The sequence below is a fragment of the Brassica rapa genome, chromosome A10, assembly GCF_000309985.2.
Source record: "Brassica rapa cultivar Chiifu-401-42 chromosome A10, CAAS_Brap_v3.01, whole genome shotgun sequence".
NCBI lineage: Eukaryota > Viridiplantae > Streptophyta > Magnoliopsida > Brassicales > Brassicaceae > Brassica > Brassica rapa.
In genome coordinates this window covers 13,776,482-13,801,979 of record NC_024804.2, presented here as the reverse complement: position 1 = coordinate 13,801,979, position 25,498 = coordinate 13,776,482, and the positions used below count along the sequence as shown (strand labels likewise).

At 35.0% G+C, this 25,498-nt stretch overlaps 3 protein-coding genes and 1 non-coding gene across 6 annotated transcripts; 3 read left to right on the top strand and 1 right to left on the bottom strand.

Annotated features, from left to right (window-relative positions):
* Window positions 1-264: 264 nt before the first annotated feature.
* Window positions 265-371, bottom strand: LOC117129384. Its single transcript, XR_004453033.1, has one exon. It is a non-coding gene; the product is annotated as a small nucleolar RNA R71 (small nucleolar RNA).
* A 4,932-nt stretch (window positions 372-5,303) lies between these two features.
* LOC103845498 (vacuolar protein sorting-associated protein 24 homolog 1) lies at window positions 5,304-24,747 on the top strand. Of its 3 annotated transcripts, none has more exons than XM_033282161.1 (6): window positions 5,304-6,154; window positions 10,723-10,842; window positions 11,031-11,288; window positions 11,378-11,499; window positions 11,626-11,820; window positions 11,939-12,167. In XM_033282161.1, exons 2-6 carry the CDS (start codon window positions 10,731-10,733, stop codon window positions 12,017-12,019), a joined length of 768 nt encoding a protein of 255 aa, XP_033138052.1. In that variant the 5' UTR covers window positions 5,304-6,154; window positions 10,723-10,730; the 3' UTR covers window positions 12,020-12,167. The 3 variants fall into 3 exon arrangements, with proteins under 3 accessions (XP_033138052.1, XP_009120618.1, XP_009120619.1); XM_009122370.3 differs by lacking the exons at window positions 5,304-6,154; window positions 11,626-11,820; window positions 11,939-12,167 and adding exons at window positions 18,441-18,635; window positions 18,754-24,747 and having other exon boundaries at window positions 10,434-10,842; window positions 11,031-11,107; window positions 11,186-11,288; XM_009122371.3 differs by lacking the exon at window positions 5,304-6,154 and having other exon boundaries at window positions 10,602-10,842; window positions 11,031-11,107; window positions 11,186-11,288.
* On the top strand, window positions 6,472-9,334 carry LOC103845499 (probable glucuronoxylan glucuronosyltransferase F8H). Its single transcript, XM_009122372.3, has 3 exons — window positions 6,472-8,000; window positions 8,115-8,365; window positions 8,479-9,334. Exons 1-3 carry the CDS (start codon window positions 7,314-7,316, stop codon window positions 8,942-8,944), a joined length of 1,404 nt encoding a protein of 467 aa, XP_009120620.1. The 5' UTR covers window positions 6,472-7,313; the 3' UTR covers window positions 8,945-9,334.
* Window positions 13,103-16,189, top strand: LOC103846073 (serine carboxypeptidase-like 47). Its single transcript, XM_009122993.2, has 9 exons — window positions 13,103-13,266; window positions 13,381-13,549; window positions 13,628-13,747; window positions 13,823-13,966; window positions 14,085-14,235; window positions 14,337-14,425; window positions 14,510-14,768; window positions 14,883-15,006; window positions 15,102-16,189. The coding sequence occupies exons 1-8, from the start codon at window positions 13,118-13,120 to the stop codon at window positions 14,897-14,899; spliced, it is 1,098 nt and encodes a 365-aa protein (XP_009121241.1). The 5' UTR covers window positions 13,103-13,117; the 3' UTR covers window positions 14,900-15,006; window positions 15,102-16,189.
* Window positions 24,748-25,498: the final 751 nt, after the last annotated feature.

Here is a 25,498-nt window from a genome sequence, read left to right as displayed (position 1 = left end):
CTCCTCAACGTGATCGAGAACAACAAGTATCATGGCTTGGCTCTAGAGGATCCATTTGATCACTTGGACAGGTTCGACAGCTACTGTGGGTTGTCAAAAACCAATGGTGTGTCCGAAGATGCCTTAAAGCTCAAGCTATTCCCTTTCTCTTTGGGGGATAAGGCACGTCAGTGGGAGAAGTCTCTACCCAGTGACTCCATCACTACTTGGGATGACTGCAAGAAAGCATTCTTGGAGAAGTTCTTCTCTACTTCAAGAACTGCTAAGCTGAGAAACGAGATTTCCAGCTTTCAACAGAAGAACTTGGAAGGCTTCAGTGAAGCCTGGGAGAGATTCAAGGGCTACCAAGCTCAATGCCCACACCATGGCTTTTCTAAGGAGAGCTTGCTAAGCACATTCTACCGTGGTGCTCTTCCTAAGTACAGAGCCAGACTGGATACAGCTAGCAATGGGTTCTTCTTGGGGAGAACTGAAGAGGATGCAGAAGAACTGGTTGACAACATGGTAAAGAGTGATGCAGTCTACAGTGGAGACCACGACAGAAGCAGTAGAACTGAGGATAAGCAAACGAGGAAGGAGTTGAAAGCTCTACAGGATAAGATAGACATCCTCCTTGCTGATAAAGCTACCCAAGAGCAGCTGCACTTTGTCGGCAACCCAAGCCAAGAGACACCAGCTATTGTCCATGAAGTTGAGGGTTTGGAAGGTCAGGAAGAGCTGTGTTTCATCAACAACAATGGTAGCTGGTACAAGAAAGAACCCAACTTTCAGTACAACAACTACCAACAGAAGTCCTATTCCAACAACCAGCAGAGTGGCTATCCGCCAAGAAACAACCAGCAAGGCAGCTATCAGCCTCAGCAAAACCCCTCGTCTGGTTCCTCTGCTCCTCAAGAGAGCAGCACTGATACCTTACTGAAGCAAATCTTGGAGTCTCAGACTAGAAGTGAGAAGCAAGTTGGTTATGAGTTGAAGAACCTTCATTCCAAGATTGATGGGAGCTACAATGAGCTCAACAACAAATTCTCACACCTTGCTTCTACAGTCAGGAATTTAGAGAATCAATTTGCTTACATGAACACTCACCAGAATCGCCAGCAAGGATCTCTACCTGGAAAGTCTGACCAAAATCCCAAGGAGGCCAAAGCTATCACCCTTAGGAGCGGTAAGCAGTTACCTCCTAGAACCCTCACCAAGGATGCTGAGAAATTGGTGAGGGGGTTGCCATCAACATAGATGATGAAGTGGTGATTGTTGATGAGAAGATCAATGACGAGATCTTGGAGAAGATAGTGGAAGCCAAAGGTAAAGGAAAGGTTGGAGAGGAGAAGAAGACAGTAAAGGATGGTGAAGTTGTTACTCCAGCAAGTGAAAGTTCTTTTGTTCCTCCTCCCTATGAACCCAAACTTCCATTCCCTGGTAGATTCAAGAAGCAGCTGCTAGAGAAATACAAAGCTCTGTTTGAGAAGCAAATGAGTGAAGCTCAGGTTGCAATGCCCATCATCGATGCTTTCATGTTGATTCCTCAATACAACAATTTCCTGAAAGATGTTGTAGCTGCAAAGAAGAAGGAGATGGAAAGCATGATGAATCTTACCCATGAGTGCAATGCCATCATCCAGAGGCTTGATGTTCCAGAGAAATTAGAGGATCCAGGAAGCTTCACACTACCTTGTGCTCTTGGACCTATGGTATTTGAGAAAAGTCTCTGCGATTTGGGAGCTAGTGTCAGCTTGATGCCTTTGTCTGTTGCAAAGAAGCTTGGATTCACTCAGTACAAGAAGTGTAGACTCTCTCTGGTGTTAGCTGATCGTTCAGTGAAGTACCCTGTGGGCATCTTAGAGGACCTCCCTGTGAAGATTGGAAGGTATGAGATACCTACAGATTTTGTGGTGCTTGAGATGGGTGAGGAGGCTCAAGATCCATTGATTCTAGGAAGGCCATTCTTAGCTACAGCAGGAGCTATTGTTAATGTGAAGGAAGGCACGATTGATCTCCATTTGGGTAAAGAGAACATCCTCCACTTTGACATCAAGAGGAAAATGAGGAAACCAACTGTGTTCGGGCAAGCCTTCTACATTGAAGAGATGGACACCCTGCTGATGAGCACCTTGAAGAGTTACCACCTGAGGACGACGAGGAGGGAGCATCTCCCTCTACTCATTCCTATAGAAGGTAACCCACCACACTCCCTTGTATATACCATTTCATTTTTGCATATTAGTCTTCTTTTCGGTATCTCTCTCTCTACTTGACGACACAGAGACTGTGTCACTCAAGTTTGGGGGAGGTACCAAGTATTTGATCATGTTTGCTTTGATGTTGTTTCATTGAGTCATGCATGGCATACCTATTTGCATAGATAAAAAAAAAAAAAAAAAAATCAATCATTTAGTTTGCATCATTTGCATTTTTAGGAGAGTCTAGAGCATATAGGTTGCATTCACTTGCATTGGGAGCAATGATTTGAATGCCTTGTAAAGAACACTACGTTGCACTTGACTAGCTTTTGCACCTCTCAAAAAGACTTGTATGTTTCGAGCCTTGAAAACTCTTCCTGAAACTTGTTGATTGCTGAAACTCAGTCTTTGAAGCCAACTACAACCTTATTAGAAATGAATGAACTTAATGCTTCTTGCTTAGGGTCCCTTGTGTACTGAGTCATGGCTATACACACTGGAGTTGTCACATCTTTTATGCCAATCTTTTTGACAAACTCTAGTGGTAGACCACTCCCAAAACCTTTCCTTCCTTTTAAGCTTTCATTGTTTGATGAGTGAGGCCTTCTTCGGAAAGTCTTACATGCGCATAATGTTGAGAGTATCGGGAACGACAATGCTTGATCTTCATTTTTGCTAGATTGGACACTCTTTTGTCTAGCTATAGGTGGGAGGTGAGTGTTGTGATCATGATTTGGGAGAAATGAAAAATAAAAAGGATAGACTCTTTGTGCTTAAGTGAATTGATTTTCTGGGATAAGTAGAGAACCTCTAGCTCTAGTTTTGAAAAGTCTTGGCCCCCAACCTAAAAAAAAAAAAAAAAAAAAAAAAAAAAAAAAAAAATCGAAAAAAAAAAAAAAAAAAAAAGAAAGAAAAGGGGGCTAGCAAAGTTGTTAGGAGCTAAGAAATGTTTTGAGGTTGTAGAAAAATCTCTTGTAGATTTCAAAGAGAAGGAGTTAAAGTTCTTAGGATCTTTTGGTGAGAGATGTGAGTAGGGTTTGACATTGGGAAATGATTGTGTGATTTGTATGTTTGGGAAAAGGGTAGAACAATGGAGATTGAGCATTGTATGCATGAGTTGGTCCCTTTCTTAGATATATTATGTGCAATGTCAAGGCTACTTGTTTTGAGAGTAAACCACCTTAAAGATCATATGTTTTGAACCTCTTGAATCACTTGAATAAAAGCCTTCCCTTACCCAACCAAATGACTTGGACCAACTGACCATTTGCAAGAATTCACCTGATGTTTTGTGCTTAATGAATGTGAGAGTTGGTTGATTTGAATGTGTGGATGCTTGATGATGAGTGTAAGAACAAAAAGAGTTAAGATAGGCCTAGAGAAGCTAGAGTGTAATAAGAGAGTGTGCTAGTTGTGTTTCTTTTGGCTATGTGCTCCCACCTTCAACCTCTCTCCCTATGAGTTCTAGAAAGTTCACTTGTGGACAAGTAAAAGAACAAGTTTGGGGGAGTTGATATCTTGCATATTTGCATTGTTTTATCCATTCATCCATTAGCATTTTCATCATATAGATTAGGATTTAGCCATGTCTAGGTTGCATTTTGCATTCATTGTCCTCATTAGGTGTTGGAGTGCCACATGGAGTTCTTGGGGACATTTGGATGCATTTGGAGCTTAAAGGACGTGAAACAGGTGATCATTGGACGAGCAGAGCATGGGAGCGAGGTTCCGCAGCGACGTCATGAGGTCGCTCCAAAGCACCTCTCAGAGCGACCTAGCTAGAGCGACCCCGTGAAGTCGCTCGCCATATTCATCCCGTAGGAAGCTAGAGCGACTTGCCCAGAGCGACGCACCGAGGTCGCTCGCATCTCACACCCTTCTCGGAGCGACCTCCCAAAGCGACACCCCGAGGTCGCTCGCGTCTCTATGGCGAGACGACACGAAGCGAAGCCTGGAGCGACCTCTCAGAGCGACCTACCAAGGTCGCTCCCGATCCAGAGCGACCCGTTGGAGCGACACACCAAAGTCGCTCGCGACCTCTCGCCCGGACACACCAAAAATCGGCCCTGGAGCGACTTCCCGGAGCGACACCTGCAAGTCGCTCCGCGTTATTTTGCTGCCGAAAATCATGATTTCTTAAGGCCCTTTTTGCAATTTATTTTGGACGTTTTGCACTTGGAAAAACCTATGTTTTAAACATCTTTTGTAGCCACCAGTGGCAGATTATCTTTTATCTTTTGATCTATTGAGAAAGACACAAGAACTCTCTTGAGAAGTTCATCTCTTGGATTTTGATTGTTATGTTCTTGTGTTCTTGTTGATTTCTTATCTATTTCTTTACATGATTAATCTGAAATCCAATATGGGTTTAAGAGGAATCATGGAGATTAGTGAGTAATCACCTTTTGAATTCATGGGTTAGGGAGATTAAGGGTGATTAGGTTAGAGCTAGGATGTTTTAGTGTAGATCATTCATATTTCCTTGCTAGTAGAGTAATCATAATGCATCTTCTGAGTTGGCCACTCAGTTGTTGATCCTTAGGCATTTCTCACCCGAAAGGTGTTCGATGAAATGCCCGAGACAACTCTCCTAGGCTTTTAGTATACTTTGCCAAAGACATTTGTTGTTAAAGGTGCTAAGATAGCTAATAGACTTGTTAGTAATGATTGCTTTCATATTATTCAACCAAAGACATTTGATGTTTGAGATATGTTAGCAAATGAGCATTCATCTAGACATAGAGCTTGCTTAGAATTGTGTCTAGGCTTAAGGTTGATAGTTTGATTGATCATTGCCATCCTTAGTTCGATACTTGATCACCCAAGGTCTAATCCCTATACCCATGAGTTCTCTTTTCTTTAGTCAAGAAAGTATCATTCTGTTATTGCTTTCTAGTTTTAGTCATAGTTTAAAACCCTTCTAAATCATTGGTTGCACTTAGATTAAGTGAGTACTTGCATTCTCAGTGCTTTGATATCCCTCAGAACTGGTTCGACAATCATTTATACTACAACATTTGTCTTAGGAGCCTTGAAAACTCCTAACATCAATTATTCATTCAAATTCATTGGTAGACAACTAATATATTTATTGTTAGCCGGCTAACATATCTAATTATGTATAACAATTAAGTTATCCGTCAAATCTAGTGCAAAATATTGTAAAACTAAATATTTATATATAATCTATTATTTAACTTTTAATAAATTATTTTAGCCAGCTAATTATTATAATATCAGGACATTGCATTTTGATATAGAAATAGAAGTGGTTGTAACTCTCAAGCACATTTCAAAACCGTATTATAAGATTAGTTCACTTCGAATAAAACAAACGCAAGACAACTAATATGAGCTACAATTATTCTGCATTTCAAATGAACAAAAAACTATTATACGAACATTATATCTCATGTCCAACAAACAAAAGTCACGAAACATTTAATAAAGTATAACAATTTATTAAAATTGCTAACATATTTAATACCACAAACACCTATTGTTAAACGGCTAACAATTTTGTTTTCTCTCGATTCAGTATCACTTGGTCCGCCAAAAAGATATCCAAGAAAAATCCTTTTCCGGGGACAGCAAGAAGTTTAGTAGATGGCTTCTTCTGTTCTAATCATCATCCAATCAACCAACACAATCAACCAACAACAACAACACACAATTATTTATGTTTCATAAGGTTTGAAGCTTTTGTCTTTTGCTAGAACCAGTAGGTCGTCCTCTCATCTTCTTAACAGTAGGCAAGGTTCCCCTCCGCCGGAGCCACGATTGTCTCTACTAGATTGACTAACAGTGAAAAAAGGAGGTTCAGGAACAAAACACAGTGATGTCGTTCTTGTTCATCGTTCTTCTCCCACTTACCACGATACAGCCAGACTATTCAAAGACAAAAACAAAAACACAAAGGCACCACAATTTGGTCGGGATTCTGTAAAAAAAAAAAAGAAACAGAGGAGGAAGATAAAGAAGAAGATAAGGACCATGAGAGAGAAAAATGAAATTTTTGTTTAATCGTAATCTTACCAAAATTTTATAATATTTTTAAACTTACGGGGCACCTAATGTGACTTACAAACTCAATATATCAAAGGGCTCTAAATGTAATTTTACATACACTTTATCTACAGTAACTGCCATACTTTTACTGTATTAGGTATATTCCTAATTTCCCACTTCTTTATGGGTTTTGAGCTAATTGACTCTAAAATGTATTTGTTCGAGTGCATATTTTACTTATCTTATAATTATATTTAATTTGATATCCGAGTTTAAATACTGGCTCGAAAACATGTATTTTATACTGGTTTGGGATAAAGTACTTTTAATACTAGCTCGAAAACAATGTATGTTTGGTTGCTTACTTCCAAATAGACCAGCTGTAAATACCAGGCTAATTTCCAGTATGGAGCAATCATATTTATTTGGTTAGTAGTATTTTTCTTATCTATATTCATTCATTTTTTCTATATTAGTTTGTGAAGTTTAGGAGTACATGATAAGCTAACTTTATACAACCAAATGCGAGCTATAAAAAGTACCTTTATTAAGTGATAAAAAAAACTAGCTAACTTCTAATGATCACACATTCTAAACAAAGAAACAAAAATTAGCTAAAATTATCCAAAACTACACTGTCATTAGCTTATCAAGAGACCATTTATGAAGCACATGTCCTCCCCAACTTACCCAAATGCGCAAAAGTAATAATTACATGGGTATTATAGTCATGTCACATATAAGTGGTACGGTTACGAGACGACCAAGCGATGAACCCGAGACCATTGCCGAGCTCCATTCTGCTCCATTGCATCTAGAGCCATGTGACCTCTTTCTCTCTCTTTTTATCTCTCTTGTCTGAAAATTTGTTTTTTTTTTTAATTTTCTTAATGACCCCATTGGATTCGAACCAAACCCATGACACGAGAGAATGATGAGAACCAGATCACACCAATCTTGATCCAAATGAAATAGAAAAACAATTCATTCTTGAGAAACACCAACGACCCTTTCTCTACATCTCTCCCAATCTCCAACCCTTGATTTCTACTTCTCAATCATTATCATCACCAACAAAGAGAAAGCTTGGTTTCATCTTTGCTTGCTCCTCTTAACAATCAAGCAATGTCGCTCGACATTAAGAGACCTAGCATCAACAAGACCAAGAAGAAGACTGGTTTCATCGTCAAAATGCAACTAAACAACAACAACAACAACAGAGGTGGACACAACAAAACAAACCTCTTCTTCATCTTCTTCAGAAACTATTACAGATGGGTCATCTGGTTGTTCCTCTCTCTGTATTTCTTCACATCTTACTTCGCCGGAGACCAATCCTCCCCGTCCACCACCACCACCACAAGCCTCCTCTCTAACCACCAAACGTCCTCCTCCCTCCCATCTCGCGCTCTCATAGAATCTTCCGCCATTCTCAAACCAGGCGGTCCATTCAGCGGCATGAAGATATACGTTTACGATCTACCGGCGAGATTCAACGTCGACTGGGTAACAGCCTCAGACCGGTGCGCCAGTCACCTATTCGCGGCGGAGGTAGCCATTCACCGTGCCCTTCTCTCTGACTCCTCCGTCCGTACGTCGGACCCGGAAGAAGCAGACTTCTTCTTCGTCCCTGTCTACGTCTCCTGCAACTTCTCAACAGCCAACGGCTTCCCTTCTCTAAGCCACGCTCGCTCCCTCATCAGCTCCGCCGTCGATTTCCTCTCCGACAGTTACCCCTTTTGGAACAGAACTCGAGGCTTCGACCACGTCTTCGTCGCTTCTCATGACTTCGGCGCATGCTTCCACGCCATGGTAAATTAAACTAAACTCCTCAAAATTTGATAATTTTCGAATAAAGTTTTGATTTTTATTTTTTCAATCAAAAAAAGTTTTTGTTTTTATAATTTTGATTTTTATTTTGCGAAGGAGGATATGGCGATTGAGGAAGGGATTCCAGAATTTATGAAAAATTCGATAATTTTACAAACGTTTGGAGTTAATTACAAGCATCCATGTCAAGAAGCGGAGCACGTGGTGATCCCGCCGTATATTCCGCCGGAGAGCGTGCAGAGAGCAATAGACAGAGCTCCGGCGAACGGACGGCGAGACATTTGGGCGTTTTTCCGGGGGAAGATGGAAGTCAACCCTAAGAATATAAGCGGACGCTTTTACAGCAAGTGCGTGCGTTTGGTTAATTTATTTGATTTTATTTTATTTTTCGTGTTCATGTTGACTTTGAAAAATTTGTGTGTTTGGTTAATTTACTAAAATGCCACTTCCCGGCGTGCAGGGGAGTGAGAACGGCGATTTTGAAGAAATACGGCGGGAGAAGACGGTTTTATCTAAACCGGCACCGGTTTGCTGGATACCGATCAGAGATCGTGCGATCGGTGTTTTGTCTCTGTCCTCTCGGGTGGGCCCCATGGAGTCCTAGGCTAGTGGAATCCGCCGTGCTGGGATGCGTGCCCGTTGTTATCGCGGATGGGATAAAGCTACCGTTCTCGGAGACGGTGCGGTGGTCGGAGATCTCTCTCACGGTGGCTGAGAAAGACGTGAAGAATCTGCGTAAGATACTAGAGCGCGTGGCGGCGACTAATTTGTCTGTGATACAGCGAAACTTACGTGAGCCGGCGTTCAAGCGGGCCCTCTTGTACAATGTGCCGATGATGGAAGGTGATGCCACGTGGCATATTCTCGAGGCGTTGCGGAGAAAGCTCGATCGATCATACCGGAGGTCAAGTGTTTTGAGCCAATGAGTAGTTGCCACGTAGGATCATGTGTCTAAATGGATGCCAGGCTGGAATTTTTGGACTGTTGTCGATATTGTGAAACCGGATGTCTCGTGTGGGGTCCATAACGTGAGGAGATTAACTTGGGCACGTGAGATGTCTGCTGAGATGGCTATCAATGAGTGGAGTAACATGTGACTCAGGGAAGTAAAGTGTAAAGTATGCTGACGTGTAATTCTTTGGTTGAGTAGTCATATAATTCTTTGAATATAATAAAAGGACTTGTAGATCGAAATGCATGCAGGGTTAAATCAAATCTCTATTATCAGTTTAAAATCCAATCATTGTAAACAACTTTATCAGTTTTAACACGAATGTAGTTTAAACTCGTAAAATTAACTTTTGATTTTTATTGTTCTTTGATATAGGATACTTTTTTACATTAATTCGATGAACTGACCCAATCATTCGACTAAAGTGCGATTCTTCAATGAGTTGTCAATCTAGAAATATGCCGAACGCACCTCACAAATCACAATCTTATTCGCAGTTAGTGTTTTGACAGTCTCAGAAACTCTAACACCTTTTAAATTTATTTTCGCTCAACCTAAATCTATTCTATAAATGCAAATCCAACATAGAAACAATCTGATCGAAACTCAACTCAACCCAAGCCAAAACATAAGCACTCGGATCTAAGATCTAGTTGACCGTGCTTAAAATTGTTGAAAGTAAGATTAATTATGTTTATGAAGTTGTGGAAAGTAATTAATAAAGAAGGGTGGAGTTGTATAGGGAAAGACGAAAGACAGAGAAATGTGAGCAAGAGACAGCTAGTGTGTCAGAAGATGCATATAACCCAATAAATGTAATATGTTGAAATATAATAATACCCCAGTTTGTTTTGCAGCCCCACCTTACTTTATTATCATACGTCTTGTAGATATCGTCACTAAACAGTACTACATTTGATAATTGAGCCTATCATATGGACGGATATGAATGAATGTTTTAGAGCTGGAGAGGTTATATAACCAAAAACATATACGACAACATATTGTTCTTACAATTATCTTGTGTTTTGTTTTGGTCTTTCTACGTTTGTATTATTGTCGTCCTTTCTTCTCTCGCAGTTGTGCTGCTGCTTAAACCGCAACAAAAAGAATGATCATCCTTTACATTAATGTTTTGATTAGAAGGAAAGTGACATAGTAATATAGTATACCTCATGTATAAATAAATGGTATGGTCACTGGTCAAGTACCATTCTCTTGCTCTATCGATAGGTTAGAGAAATAGAGAGGTCTGGATCTTAGTAGACCTATATGCAGTACTCCCTCTTTTTAGAAGTTTCAGTACAAAAAAATTAATTAGCTACATAATATTCAATTAAAAAAGATAAAAGCAAAATTTAAGTTAATTTATGATTGGTCATTCCCTCTTTTCAGTTAAAGGTTAAAGATACAAATAATAAATCTTTTTTTTTTAAATTGTGTGTTTTAGCTAAAACTGTTGTTATTAGATGACAAAGTTCATATCAAAGGGCCTCCATAATTTTATTTGACTAAAAAGGCCCTACTTTTTTTTGTTTATTCTTAGGCTCTATATTATGTTGGGCCGAATCCGACCAAACTCCACAAGGCCTAGACATTTCTATTGTAATATAGGACTGCAAGATCCCTGTAAGGCATATAGATTATAGGATCTAAATAATTTTAGTTTTAAAATACTTTGGACAAAACATAATAATATTGGAAGCGTTACAAAATATTCTTTGAAAAACCGAAAACAGAGAAGCGAAGGTACAAAAAGAATGGAGAGAGTGATGAAGATCATAAAACCGAAGCCTGATCCGAAGCAACTCTTGCGTGATTGGCAACGTAAGCTCCGTCAGGAGTGCCGTAACATCGAACGCCAAATCCGAGGTTCTATTTTCATCCCCTCATGTTGATGAATTTTAGGGTTTTTCTGGATGCTGGATAAAGTTTTGAACTTTAATGATTCTAGCTGAAATTAGATTGATGGGTTTGGTTAATTGCACCCAAAATTGCGAGAAATTGATCTGAATCGGCTTGGGTTGGGTTCTTGTAATTTTCTGATCCTTGGTTTTCAGATATACAGAAGGAAGAGAGAAATGTTCAGAAAGCTATTAAAGAGGCTGCAAAGCGGAATGATATGGTCTCAGCTAAGGTAGAACAAAAAAAGAAAAAAAGTCTTAGCCTTTGTAAGCTTAGCTCTTTTCAAAACGTGTTTCTGATGATGTTTCAGGCGCTTGCTAAGGAGATTGTGAGTTCGAGAAGAACAGCTAACCGGTTATATGAAAACAAGGCCCAGATGAATTCCATATCAATGCACCTTGGGGAGAGTGTTGGTATTATAAAAAGCTTTAGTTTTCTTAATACTGTGTTTGCAATGTGATTGTGTTATCACTTATTCCTTTTACTTTCGTTGGATCTTCAGCTGTTGCTAGAACAGTTGGGCATCTGTCCAAGAGTGCAGAGGTTATGAAGCTAGTCAATAACCTCATGAAAGCACCACAAATGGCTGCAACTATGCAGGAGTTTAGCAAAGAGATGACTAAGGTACCTTTATTGCTTTCCTTTCTCTCACCATATTACTTTTTTATACCTGAACTTGTTAGAAATTTCTGAGTTGTGGTATCGTTGTACGTAATCAGTAATGAATCTTTTGTTTGCTTTGATATGCAGGCGGGAGTTATTGAGGAGTTTGTGAATGATGCTATTGACAATGCACTAGATTCAGAGGATATGGAAGAAGAGATCGACGAAGAGGTTGATCAAGTATTGACAGCTATTGCTGGAGAAACCGCTGCTGAGCTTCCAGAAGCTGTCAGGAAGGAAAGGATAAAGGCGCCTGCGCAGAAGGCGAGCACTTCCCGCGAGGTAAAACTTATCCACCAAAATTCATTGCGAGAGAAAGAAAAACAGTTTGGTACTTGGAGATTAGATTCTTAAAGAAGAAGTTACAATTTGTTTTGTTTTGTTTTGTTTTGTTTTGCAGGAAGAGGCAGTTGCAGAAGGTGATGATGATGAGGAAGAACTAGAGGAAATTCGAGCTCGGCTCGCTAAAGTTAGATCCTAACTGATGATTCAATTGACTCTTTACACTATTTTTTATTGATCCGATCAACTCTTAATGATGGTGACAACACAAGGAGATAACTGTGTATTGTATAATATAATTGAACTACCGTATACAATGTAATCATAAGCTGTCTTTTGTTAACTAAGTTTTGTTTCTTTTCATAGTATTTCATCCCAAACTCTTCTTGATCTTATACTATGGTTCATCGGATTTTCGGTTTAAGTTTCCAATAAAACAACTTAAAAGAATCTGAATGCTAATACTCAACTCCATAACCAACCTCAAATTCATCCTCGTGTTTTCAAAGAACCATCTAATGAGCTTGGTTTGTGAATTGTGATCATGATGATATCACCTGCATGATCTAAAGGTGACTGAATCCATAATAGAATTTGAGATGGTTATAGTCATTTATGTAGGATCATATATTCTTGTATATTAATATAGACTGACACTAAGCAAGAGACACCTACCTATACATTTAGCTAATGTATTCCATTTACATAGTCAAACAAAGAATAACATGAAAAATATCACCACGTTTGCGATTGGGATACACATTCCACGTCTTTGCTTATTATATATATCAAACAGAAAAAAAAAAAACAATAGTTAGGTTTTAAAGAATCAGAACTTATGAGAGTTTGGTTTCATAGGACATGTAATAATTCCAAACTCTCTAGACATCATATATCTCTAAATTAATTCTTGTTTATTCCTAAGCGTTTGCATATCTCAATAATGCCGAAAGCAACTTGTAGTGACAATCAACATGCAAAGTCCACCTCATGTAATGTTACAATATCGAAACGAAAGCAACTCATAGTGACAATCAACATGCGTAATCCACCTCATGTAATGTTAGACAGTATTTGTTAAAGACACAAAATTTAATTATGATCATAAAGGAGGAATGACCAAACCAGTAACATGTTTGGTCGTAAGACACATGTTTTGTTTGGAAACCCATATAACGTACCGAGAATGTCTTTTCATATAGAATATTAATATTCTGAGAAGTATCCATCTTTGTGTGTTTGAATTGAGTCTTTAAATACCGGTTAAAATTCACAAGAGAAATCTTACCAGCAAAACATGAAATCCAAGATATTCTCTCTTCCTTTCCTCCTCTTTGTTTTTAGTTTCTCCCACTTCCTACACGGTTACGTTTCTAGTGATCCTTACCTTGAAGAATTGGGTCATCATGCTGGCTACTACAGCTTGCCAAACGCCAAATCATCCAGGTAAACTCTTAAACCAATTAAAATTAGTTTGGTTTTAGTAGCTCGTATACACATTGAACCATTAAAAACCGTACCTGATTTCTGTGGTAATGTTGCTGATTCTGCTATTCACAGGTTGTTCTATTTCTTCTTTGAGTCACGGAACAACATAACGGATCCAGTTGTGATCTGGCTGTCGGGTGGACCGGGTTGTAGTAGCAGCTTCGGTCTGTTGGCTGAGAATGGTCCATTCACTCTAAATGAGGATCTCTCACTCTCTCGGAACGAGTATAGTTGGAACCAGGTTCGAATAATTAAAAAGATTATTTGTCGCTCAAGAAACATTATTTCCGACCATTCAACTTACTTTTGTTTTCAACAGGTCTCCAATATAATTTACGTTGACCAACCCGTTGGGACAGGTTTCAGTAGCGTATCAGACACTGACGTTCTCCGGCATGACGAAACTGGTGTGAGCAACGACCTCTACAACTTCCTTCAGGTTCGGTTCTTGTTTTCTTCTAAAACATTTGAACTATAATGATTTTGAGTTCGTTTTGTTTTGAACTTGGGGTAGGTGTTTTTCAAGGAGCATCCGCAACTCGTGAGGAACGATTTCTATATCACGGGCGAATCTTATGCAGGCCATTACATTCCAGCTTTGGCTTCTCGCATTCACACTGGAAATAAGAACAATGAAGGGATTCCAATAAAACTTAAGGTAAGTCTATATGAATTAGTGAATACTCTGTTCTTTATTCGTTGTAAAGCTGTTTATCTTTTTTTTCCCCTTCCAATATTAACTAGAAATTTCTTGTGTTAATCTTGGTGAAAATAAGGGTATTGCGATTGGTAACGGCTTAACCAACCCCGAGATCCAGTATGGTGCATATGGGGATTATGCACTGGAAATGAAGTTAATCTCCCAGTCTGATCATGAAAGTCTCAACCAAGTCTACGTTAACTGTCAAGGCTCCATAAGAGAATGCAGTAATTTAGATATAACGCTCTTTTCTTTTGAATTTTGTCGGATTTGGTTCTTACTAAAATGCTTTGTTTTTTTTAAAGAGTCATATTTTTGTGAATTTCAGATATTGATGGTGGTTTAGCGTGTGCTTCTGCTTACCACGTCTGCTTCCAAATCCTTGACTATATCAAATCCGAAAACAAAGACATGAATGTAAGCATCGGAATCCGAAACTGACCGTGTTTTGTCGCTTACAATAGTTTCTTTGTTTACAATCATTTCTCTGCTTTTTTGAAGCCCTATGATGCGAGGAAGAAATGTGGGGAGCTGATGTGTGATGTCAATTCCAATCTGGAGAAATTCTTGAACCAAGAGAATGTAAGGAAAGCGTTAGGAGTTGGAGATAACGTTTTTGTATCGTGCAATGCTACAGTTTATGTTGCGATGATAGAGGATTGGATGATTAATCTCGAGGTTAAGATCCCAACTCTTATCGAAGATGGAATCAGCCTTCTAGTTTATGCCGGAGAATATGATTTGGTTTGTAATTGGCTTGGTAAGATTTGATCTATATTTTCACAATGTTTATGTTCTTGTTAGCTTTATTCTAGTCTTAAACATTTGTGAGGGTTTGTGTTTTATTTTCTTTGTTTTTAATTGGAAACTCCAGGTGGGTTGAGCAGATGAATTGGTCAGGCCAGAAGGAATTTGGAGCAGCCAAGACAGTGCCGTTCATGGTAGATGGTAAAGAAGCCGGTGTAATGAAGAATCACGGTCCTCTCATTTTTCTTAAGGTAATCCGAACAAACTGATGAACATATATAACCTAATTTTAATTGTAAAGTGCGGTTGACGAGAAACTTTATTGGTAAATTCAATTTTGTAACAGGTTCATGATACACATGGTTCCGATGGATCAGCCAAAGGCTTCTCTACAAATGCTTCGGACTTGGATGCAAGGAAAGCTCGCTAATCAAACTGGTGCGATAGTTCGTCACTGATTCTAATGTCCAAGCTGAATATATTGTTAAAATAAAATAAAACGTGTCTTCTTAGTTATCACTCTCTTACAAGTTGTCCAAGCCCTATCGCTGAGATGGATTAGCAATATATGATAAGTATGTTTGAGTTAAAAAACAAATGGTGTCATTTTCTTTAAACAAGAAAGTATTTTCAATAACCAAAATATTTCGTTTCCAGTTTCCATAGTATATTTTATTTTTAATGGGTTAATATTCATTCAATTGTTAAGAATTGGAAGTAGGCGAAAATATAGCATTTGGATCGAAAGTAAATTTAGTTAAAAGAACATCTCCATAGGAATCTTGTCCCAAGCATTCTTCTTACTGTTCCAACGGTAAAACCCATCGTCTTTGGCAACGACGACACAGACATCTTTACACACGACCGGCTCTCGGTATGAGCTGTTCAATACGTACCATGGCTGAGAACGCAAGCCCCGTGATTCGCGGTAAAACGTACCTACGCAATTCATCTCCTGCGACACTCTGAATCCCGCCGGTTTATCATTTTGTCCAGCAGTGGGTGTGATATCATTAGTCGCACTTGGTTCGCTAGTAGGTGTAATCTCTATCATCAAGAGTTGACCCAAAGGTACGGGTTTATACATCGTTGGAGCTGAGCCTTTACACGTGACGAAGACGGGAACATTAGCACTTTTCTGCATCTGGTTGGATACGATAAGAGTGGCGGCACGTGCAGGTCCGGAGCTAGCAAAGATCAACAGGGTCATGATCGATACCATTATAACAGTGTCCATGTATTTTGATTTTGTGGAAAAGGTGCGTTATGTAGTGGAAGTATACAAAATCTTTATGTTTGGTGAACTACTAGAAGTCTATGAATCATTATATATATATGGTCTCGCTTCGGTTTCTCAAATCTGGAGCATTGACAACATGTAGTACGTTTTAAATTGAAGGGTGATTAATAAATAATACTACTCTTTCCGTTTCATTATAAGTGTTGTTTTGGTTTGTGCACGTGGATTAAGAAAACAATTAATTTTGTACATTTCCTATACAAAAACACCATTACCTATACACCTAACCATATTTCAACCAATAGAAATAATTGATGCATAAAATTAATAAATTTTGCATTTGAAAATTAAAAACGACACTTATTTTGTAACGAATTTTTTTTGTCTAAAACGACAATCAATATGAAACATATGGAGTAATTGAATACAATTACCATTAGAATTAATTATAGACACTCTCTTGGTCTGTTATAGCTTTTTGTGAATGTTGCAATTAGAGAGATAATTTTTAATATCTTTTTTTTTCTCCAAAAAAAATCAAAATCTGACTTGTGTCTTAAGAATACAAACTAGATTTTGATTCGCGCTTGAGAAGCGCGGGTATTTTTTGTTGTCTGTTTGATAAAATTTGAATTACTTTATAAATTTTTATTAAGAATAAATGATTTTAAAATTTCTCTATTATAATGTTTAAATTTTAAATAGTATTTTCATATCCAATCTAGACATATAGTCTGTTGTGAACAGCCACAAATCAATCAAGAAGATAGTAGAGAACAAAAGAGGTATTGTGTGAATGAATAATCTTACAAACCCTTAAACTCATATTTATAGCAGACTCAAAACCCAATTTCCTTTATCCTTTAGGAATACATACTTATCTAGAAAAAATAAATTTTTCAAATCGTCCGACCCACGAGTGCTGGGCTTTTACTGGTGCACAGAGATTTAAGATACACAGATGCAACATAGTCAAACCATGGACATTGAGACCATACCAGGAGCCATAGTTGGAAGCAAGCAGAGGTTCTACAGGCTCTACATGTGTTTCCAAGCACAAAAGAAAGCATGGAAGAAGACTTGTAGGCCTGTTATTGGCTTAGATGGAGCCTCTTTGAAATGGGACATCAAGGGACAGTTGTTGGCTGCGGTTGGAAGAGATGGAGACAATAGGATTGTCCCTATTGCTTGGGCTGTAGTGGAGATAGAGAATGATACAAACTGAGATTGGTTTGTGAAGAGTTTGGCCTTGGATTTGGGATTGGAAGATGGAAACGGCTTTGTTATAATGTCTGACAAACAAAAGGTAAATACCTTGCTTTCATGATACTCAATGAATGTTTGATTCTTGTTTCTGATTTTTTTTTCTGATCTTGTAGGGATTAGTGAAGGCAGTTCATACCCTCCTTCCGGAAGCTGAGCATAGACAGTGTTGTCGCCATATATACGGGAACTGGAGGAAAGGTGGAAAAGATCTAAGGTTACAGAGGTTCTTCTGGTTCATTGCAAGGAGCTATACTCCTGGTATGTTCAACTAGAGCATGGACGAGCTTAAGAACTATGATCCTGGCGCACATGCATCTCTGATAAAGACAAAGCCAGAGACTTGGTCTAGAGCTTTCTTCAAAATAGGCTCCTACTGCAATGATAATCTGAACAACTTGTGTGAGTCCTTCAACAAGACCATCAGGGAGCCTAGGAAGAAGCCTCTGCTAGACACGTTAGAGGAGATAAGGCGCCAATGTATGACTAGGAACTACAATAGGTCTAAGATGGCTAAGGACAGGAAGACTAGGTTCACCCAGAAGACACATAAAGAGTTAGACATGGTTGAGAAGAAGTCAAAAGAGTGTAGTCTGCGTTGGGCAGTTGGGCCAGAAGCTGAGGTGGAGGATAAAGACCAGTCATATGTGGTGAATTTGGAGAATGAGACTTGTGCATGTCGAAGCTGGCAAATGAATGATATTCAATGCATCCATGCCGCTAAGGTCATCTTTGGTGTGGGAAGAAAACTTTCTGAATTTGTTGCTCCTTGCTACACAATCTCTAAGTGGCGTGAAACCTACAGTTTTGGGATCAGACCTGTAAATGGGATGATAGAGTGGCCTCGGACCAATAGATTAGGTGTGATTCCACCACCTAATCAAAATAGCCAGCCTGGTAGGCCTAAAAACCATGATCGAAAAAAGGGAACCAATGAGACAGTGTCTACTACCAAGCTGAGCCGTGCGAATAGGATAATGACATGCTCTAATTGCAAAGAAGAAGGGCATTACAAGAATATATGTCGGAAGGCTTTTGTTCAGAGCCCACCTAAAAAACCAAGAGGCAGACCAAGGAAATATCAGGTTAGGGTCTTGGTTAGGGTCTTAGTTTTTTAGCTATGGGTAATGTGTCTGATGACATGTAATCAGTAATGAATCTTTTGTTTGTTTTGATATGCAGGCGGGAGTTATTGAGGAGTTTGTGAATGATGCCATTGACAATGCACTAGATTCAGAGGACATGGAAGATGAGATCGACGAAGAGGTTGATCAAGTATTGACAGCTATTGCTGGAGAAACCGCTGCTGAGCTTCCAGAAGCTGTCAGGAAGGAAAGGATAAAGGTGCCTGCACAGAAGGCGAGCACTTCCCGCGAGGTAAGCTCATCCAACAAAATGCATTTCGAGAGACAGAAAAACAGTTTGATACTTTCGAACCATAACACCTTGGAGATTAGATTCTTAAAGGCGTTGCAATTTTTGTTTTGTTTTGCAGGAAGAGGCAATTGCAGAAGGTGATGATGATGAGGAGGAAGAACTAGAGGAAATTCGAGCTCGGCTTGCAAAAGTTAGATCCTAACTGATGATTCCAATGACTATTTACAGTCCATTTTTTTATTGATTCGATCAACTCTTAATGTTTGAGGACAACACAAAGAGATGGCAGTGTACTGTATAATATTATTGAACTACCGTATACAATGTAATCTTAAGCTGTCTTTTGTTAACTAAGTTTCGTTTCTTTTCATTGGATTTCATCCAAAACTCTCCTTAATCTTATACTATATAAAGTTCATTGATTGAAACCCGGGGTTCTTGGACTTTCAGTTGAGTTTTCAATTAAACACCTTAAAAGAATCTGAATGCTAATACTCAACTCCGAACCAGCCTCTAATTCATCCTCGTGCTTTCAAAGAACCATCTAATAAGCTTGGTTAATGATCCTGATGATCATCGGGGGATTGATCTAAAGATTGCTGACTGCATAATATAAAGTAAGATTTGTAAATTCAGTATTGTAAGTAAATTCAGATGTAATAAAAACTCTACAGATTAATATTCGATAAACTAATAAACACTTTATAAACAATACTCGATAAATTATAAGCACGATAAACTAATAAATATTTTTGGTCCCAAATTAAGCTAATACAAAATATGAAAATAATTTGATAAAATAAAATTGAAAACTCTTAATTTAATATATAATTTCATTAAATTATAAATTATAATAATTGTTATATTATATAATTCATATAAATTTTATATAAACTTAAACAAAACATTATATTGTTTGTTTTTCTTTCAAAATAAAATTTATTTATAATCTTGTTTACATTTCAATATTTTGATGTTATTTTTTTGAAAGACATATAAACACGTATTTATTTTTAGGACATGAAATATTTTGATACCTAAAGTTTATCAAAATATTAAAAAATGAGATAAAATCCAAATCTACAAAATTTAGTTAATAATAAATAGCGAAAAAGAAATTTTTACTTTTTTTTTTATTTTGAAAGAAACTTTTTATTAAATATAAATCTAAAAAGAAAATTTTGGTTAAATTAATAACTCTATAATTTTATAGATGATCATAATCCTAACTTTATTAATTTATAAAAAAAATTATTGTATGAAGGATCATAACACTTGTATATTAATCTAGACCTACACTAAACAACAGACACCCAAAGTATTCCATTTACATAGTCAAACAATGAATAACAAGAAAAATACCACCATGTTTAAAATTGGGATCTCTTTGTTTATAGATAAAGCAACAAAATTTAAGTATTTAAGCATCAAAACTTGCGAGAGTTTATACTTTGTAATGGTTTCGTAGGACATGTAATAATTCAAATTCTTTAGATATCATATACACACAAAACTTTCCTTCGCTTATGCGTATCATAGTGTCAAAGCAACTCATAGTGACAATCAACATACATAGTCCACCTTATGTAATATCAAAGTAACTAGTCTCTAGTAGCACAGCCAAGGCAGCAATGTGTTTCATTCCCTTGCGTAGTAACAATCAACACGCATACCACCTCATGTAATGTTAGAAAATATACAGAATTGTCAAGGCAAATTTTAATTAGGATCATACAAGAGAAATGACCAAAGTAGTAGTATGTTCGGTCGTAAGATACATGTCTTGTCTAGGAAACCCATATTATTGAGAATGTCTTTTTATATAGAATATTATTACTCCAAGAAATATCCATCTTAATTTTGTGTGTGTGGATTGTCTTTAAATACCCTCTTCAAATGCACAAGAGAAAACTTACAAACAAATGACTAAATCCAAGACATTCTCTCTCCTTATCCTCTTGGTTGTTTTCTTTGTCTCTCAATTCATACACGGAAACATTTCCAGTGATATCTTGAAGAATTGGATCATCATTCTGGTTACTACAGTTTGCCAAATACGAAATCAGTCAAGTAAACTATAAATCAGTTCAAATTAGTTTAGTTTCAGTCATTATTTATTATATTGATATTGTAGCTTGTATATACATTGAAGATTGAAACTGTGATGCGTCGACTAATTTGTTATTCTAGCTTTTTAAATTTCAAAAACATTGATATTAGTAGAACATAATCAATATAATTATATTAGTTATTTCCTAACTTCATGATAAGTTTTTAACCATTCAATGATATTTTTTTTCTACAACAACTCTATGAATATATTACAACTATTAAAGTTTGAAATATTAACAAAAACACAATCTGACAACATACAGAGAAAAACAAAAGTAAAGTTTGAGCAAAATATAAGAAATAAAAAATCAGTCTTTGTTTCAACAATATTTAATTTAATAAACCGTTATATATATATATATTTAAATACATGTTTTGTAATTTTTAATGGTTTAATCAACTTGATGATCTAATATGGTGCGCATGGGGATTATGTACAAAATGATGTTGATCTCAAATTCCGATCTAAAGCAATAATATTACATTGACGGTCAAAGTTTTATAAGAAATCAGTAACTTAAAAAATACTTTATGTGTGGAAGTTCTATAACGTGAGGAAGAAATGTGTAGAACAGTTGTGTTATGACCATACCAATGTGGAAGCATTAGGAATTGGAGATAGTGAATTTGTATCGTGCAACAATGAAGTTTATAAAGCAATGATGGATGACTGGATGATTAATCTCGAGGTTAAGCTCCCAACTCTTATCAAAGATGGAACCAACCTTCTAGTTTATGCTAGAGAATATGATTTCCTTTGTAATTGGATTGGTAAGGTTTGATCTTAATTTTCACAATATGTCTTTGTTTTGTTAGCTTGATTCAAGTTTAAACATTTTCTGAGGGTTGGAGTTCTTTTTTAGTTGGAATCGAAATGTTTGTTTGAACATTCTAAGGATTTTCAGTTTTACTGACTTATTAGATGTTTGTCCGTGACTTCACAAATGTAAATATTTTATTATACTTTTATAAAAGTAATATATTTTTAAATTTTTAGGAGTATGTATAATTTTACTGATATATTTTACAAACCTAGTTTATATAAATATCCAAGCATTTTATTATTTTTGAAAAGGATAAATACAATTAATTATAATATTTTATGAGTTTTATTGATAACTATATTAAAACTAGTCATATATATATATATATTTATTTTAAAAAAATTAAAATTTTTTTTATTTGTTATATAATATTGAGGCTTTGATTTTTAAACTAACCGAGGTCAAAAATTGATATCCTTATAAGTAATTTAATTGATGTAAATAATACAAAAATAAATATTATTTATAGTTTATTCAGTTTGCATCATTATATTGCTTCTTTACATATGTATATACAAAAAATATTTCAATATAAATTATACGCTAGAAAGGTTAAATGTCCCATAAAAAATATTCCTAAAGGATGTTGTATTTTGTATCATTATCGGTGATTTAGATAAAGTTTTTATTTCTATTATAATATATGTTGAAATAAAATTAAAATTAATTATGAAAATTCAACCTCTTCGTTTAATATTATGAAAGTCTTAAAACAATTATTTTCACGTAAATATAATTGGTAATTCCATGAATTTTATAATATTGAATGATACTACACATGAAACATTCTAAAGGTAATATTACAACTATTCATATTACAAACACATTACTTTTAGTTATTGTTTTCGTTATTGTTTTAAAGATAATATTGAATGATACTTTTCGTTGTTGGAAAATATAATGCTAATTTGTTTTTTTCATATAGGAATGTGTTAAATGTTGTAAACTCACCAACATCTATCAGTTGACCAATTAAATATGAAAGTAATAAAAAATCATTTATTGTGAAATATTTAAATAGTTGGAATCAATTGTATCATATTGTATTTTATAAAAACAAATTAAATCTATACCGAATCTGTATATAGGAAAATAATTCTCAACACAATATTATCTAAATAAATTGGTCATTAATTGCCATGTGTTAATTTAAATTTTATATTAGAGTTGGTAAATTAATAAAGAGAAGAATTTGATAATTTAGGGGAAAATATTTGTTTTTTGTTTGAATTTTAGACTTTATAAAAGAAAGAGTAGAATGATTTTAGTTTATATGTGACTTTTAATTTTATTGTAAGATGTTTTTAGTCAAGTTTACAAAAAAGAAAGTAAATTTTTTTAGTCGGAAGATAACAAAAAATAATAATTATATTATTTTCTGATTTTAAAATTTTTACACTCTATTACATTAAAGATGTTAAGTTACTTTTTTTGCAGTTAGTATACCCTACAAGAGTTTATAAATAGTCTGATAACAATAATGTAAGTTTAGTTAGTATATTTTTCTTACCTAATAAGTTGTTTTATAAACCCTTAAAAATGATATAGTATTTTCTTATAACTAATTTTTAAAATTTTATAAACATTAGAAACTCTTTACAAATATTTATAACTCTTGTAAACGTTACATAAATATCAAGTTATTATGTTATGTGTAATACATGTTTATGCGATTCATAAATTCTTATAACAAACATTTATATGATTATAAATTTTATAAATATTTATAAAAATTTATAATTATCTATAAATCTTGTAAAACTATTTTTCAAGCCTTTATAAATGATTTTATAAATCCTTATAAATGAATCTATATTTTTTTATAAATGAAACTATAAATTCTTATAAGAGAATTTATTATAGATACTTATAAATAAATTTTAAAAATAATATTATAAAATCGATAAATGATTCTATAAATTATTTTATTAAGCATGTTCAGTCTGGATTGCGGTTTAGTTTTGGTTTGATTTTCTCAGTTTGTTTTTAGAATTTTAGCATATAAAAAATTAGTTACCATATTGGAACTATATCTAATTTGGTTTGTTTCGGTTTATATACTATCGTTTTTTGTTTATTCGGTTTTATACCACAAACCATAATTATATCTATCTCTTATAACAAGTATTAGTTTACATGACTAGAAATCACATTTATTAAAACATATTTTTTAATCTAACTTTTAAATATAATATTTTATCTTTTGCTCAACTATTAAAATAAAAATAAGAAAATTATAATATCATAATATTATTAAATAAATTCAAGTTAGCACAAATATTTCCAATAAAAATAAAAATAAAAATATTTTTTTTATTTTGATTGAATGAAAAAATAAAATAACCTTTTTAACTTAAAACAAAATAACAAGTTGTTAAAAACAATGTTATAATTATGAATATCATATTCATAAAATAATTTATATATATTATTAATTTTATCAGAAAATTTACGTATAATTATACTAATATATTTTAATTATTCAATTTCTTCAGTTGGATCGTTATATACCAAACCATATCCATGCACTGTGGATTTTTAAAAATTACATCCTTTCGGTTTATTTGGTATTACTAAATCCAAACCATTTTCTATATTTCGGTTGGTTTGATTTTATTTGAACACCCCTATAAATTACGTTATAGTTTTTCAAAAAGTTAATAACCATTTCAAGTTTTATAAAAAAACATAAAACTGTTATGTTGCTTACTATAAATTGTTTAAAAAATATTTATATAGCTTATAAACAAATGATTGGTAAAAATGAACTAATAAAAATTAATATACCATCAGCCTGCTCTTAAACTTCGACACACAATAGATAAGCAAATCAGAAATAGAATCTGAACAATTCAAACCATGGGACGAAAAGGTTTCGAGAAAGCGAGGCTGTATGGTTTGCTTGTCAAGCAAGCTGATATTCTCTGCACATGTAATTTTTACTAGGTGGACCGTCCGCACGCATGTGCGGACATTAACATTAATATTAAATTGATAATTACATATTTATTATGTTACATGTATATAGATAATATGAAAGATTCAATGTTATATATTGATATTTATACTATGTTCATATGAACAAAAAAAAATACATTAGAACGTTTAGAAAACGATCACATCTAACACTAATCTTAAAACATCAGAAAAATATAATTGAGAAAAAACAAATATTTCACGCATAACCACGATAAAAAATCAGCCATGAAATATAAAAGAGAGATTTGAATTACCTGAGATTTATTATCATTGGTTTCATTGTAATAGCAGAGATGATTTACGGTTTCCTTCTCTAAGCCTTGAGACAGAAAAGAATTAATTCTAACAAAAATATTTAAAGATGTAAACAATCCACAAAAGATAACAAATTATATAATTGCAAAGAAGATATCTCGTCAGTTGATTGCAACTGGTTTTTGATAAAACAAATCCCACTATAAGGATTTAAATAATAGATAATAAGGAAATAATAAAGAATTTTAACGTTAAAACCCCTCAACTAAGTTTGTTTTGGGTAAAAACCCTCAAACTAAGTATTTAACGAAAAACTCCCTAAACTAACTTTATTTAATGAATTAAAGTCTAACAGGTCATAATTACTATTAATACCAGTAAATCTTTAGTTTATGGGTTTCTACACTAAGTAAACATAGTTGATAAATTTTACCATTAAAAATGTAAAAAATTCAAAATATTGTAATAGGAAGAAAAAGTTTCAAAATACATTTTATAAATTAATGTATAAGCTTGTATAAATGACTTAGAACCTCTGATAATAATTTAAAATGTCCGACTTTTATAAATGTATTTATAATTTTATAAATGATTTATAAAGCATGCATTGAATTATTAGACATTAATATTTATTATGATACTTTATATACAAATATAATTCTTTCTATACGAATATAAAATCATTATATCAAT

Coding starts and splice junctions, on each gene's coding strand:
- LOC103845498 (XM_033282161.1), top strand. CDS start 10,731: ATGGAGAGAGTGATGAAGATCATAAAACCGAAGCCTGATCCGAAGCAA. Junction 11,500..11,625: donor TTAGCAAAGAGATGACTAAG/GTACCTTTATTG, acceptor TTTGATATGCAG/GCGGGAGTTATTGAGGAGTT. Junction 11,821..11,938: donor AGGCGAGCACTTCCCGCGAG/GTAAAACTTATC, acceptor TTTGTTTTGCAG/GAAGAGGCAGTTGCAGAAGG.
- LOC103845499 (XM_009122372.3), top strand. CDS start 7,314: ATGTCGCTCGACATTAAGAGACCTAGCATCAACAAGACCAAGAAGAAG. Junction 8,001..8,114: donor GCGCATGCTTCCACGCCATG/GTAAATTAAACT, acceptor TATTTTGCGAAG/GAGGATATGGCGATTGAGGA. Junction 8,366..8,478: donor AGCGGACGCTTTTACAGCAA/GTGCGTGCGTTT, acceptor CCCGGCGTGCAG/GGGAGTGAGAACGGCGATTT.
- LOC103846073 (XM_009122993.2), top strand. CDS start 13,118: ATGAAATCCAAGATATTCTCTCTTCCTTTCCTCCTCTTTGTTTTTAGT. Junction 13,748..13,822: donor ACCTCTACAACTTCCTTCAG/GTTCGGTTCTTG, acceptor AACTTGGGGTAG/GTGTTTTTCAAGGAGCATCC. Junction 13,967..14,084: donor GGATTCCAATAAAACTTAAG/GTAAGTCTATAT, acceptor GGTGAAAATAAG/GGTATTGCGATTGGTAACGG.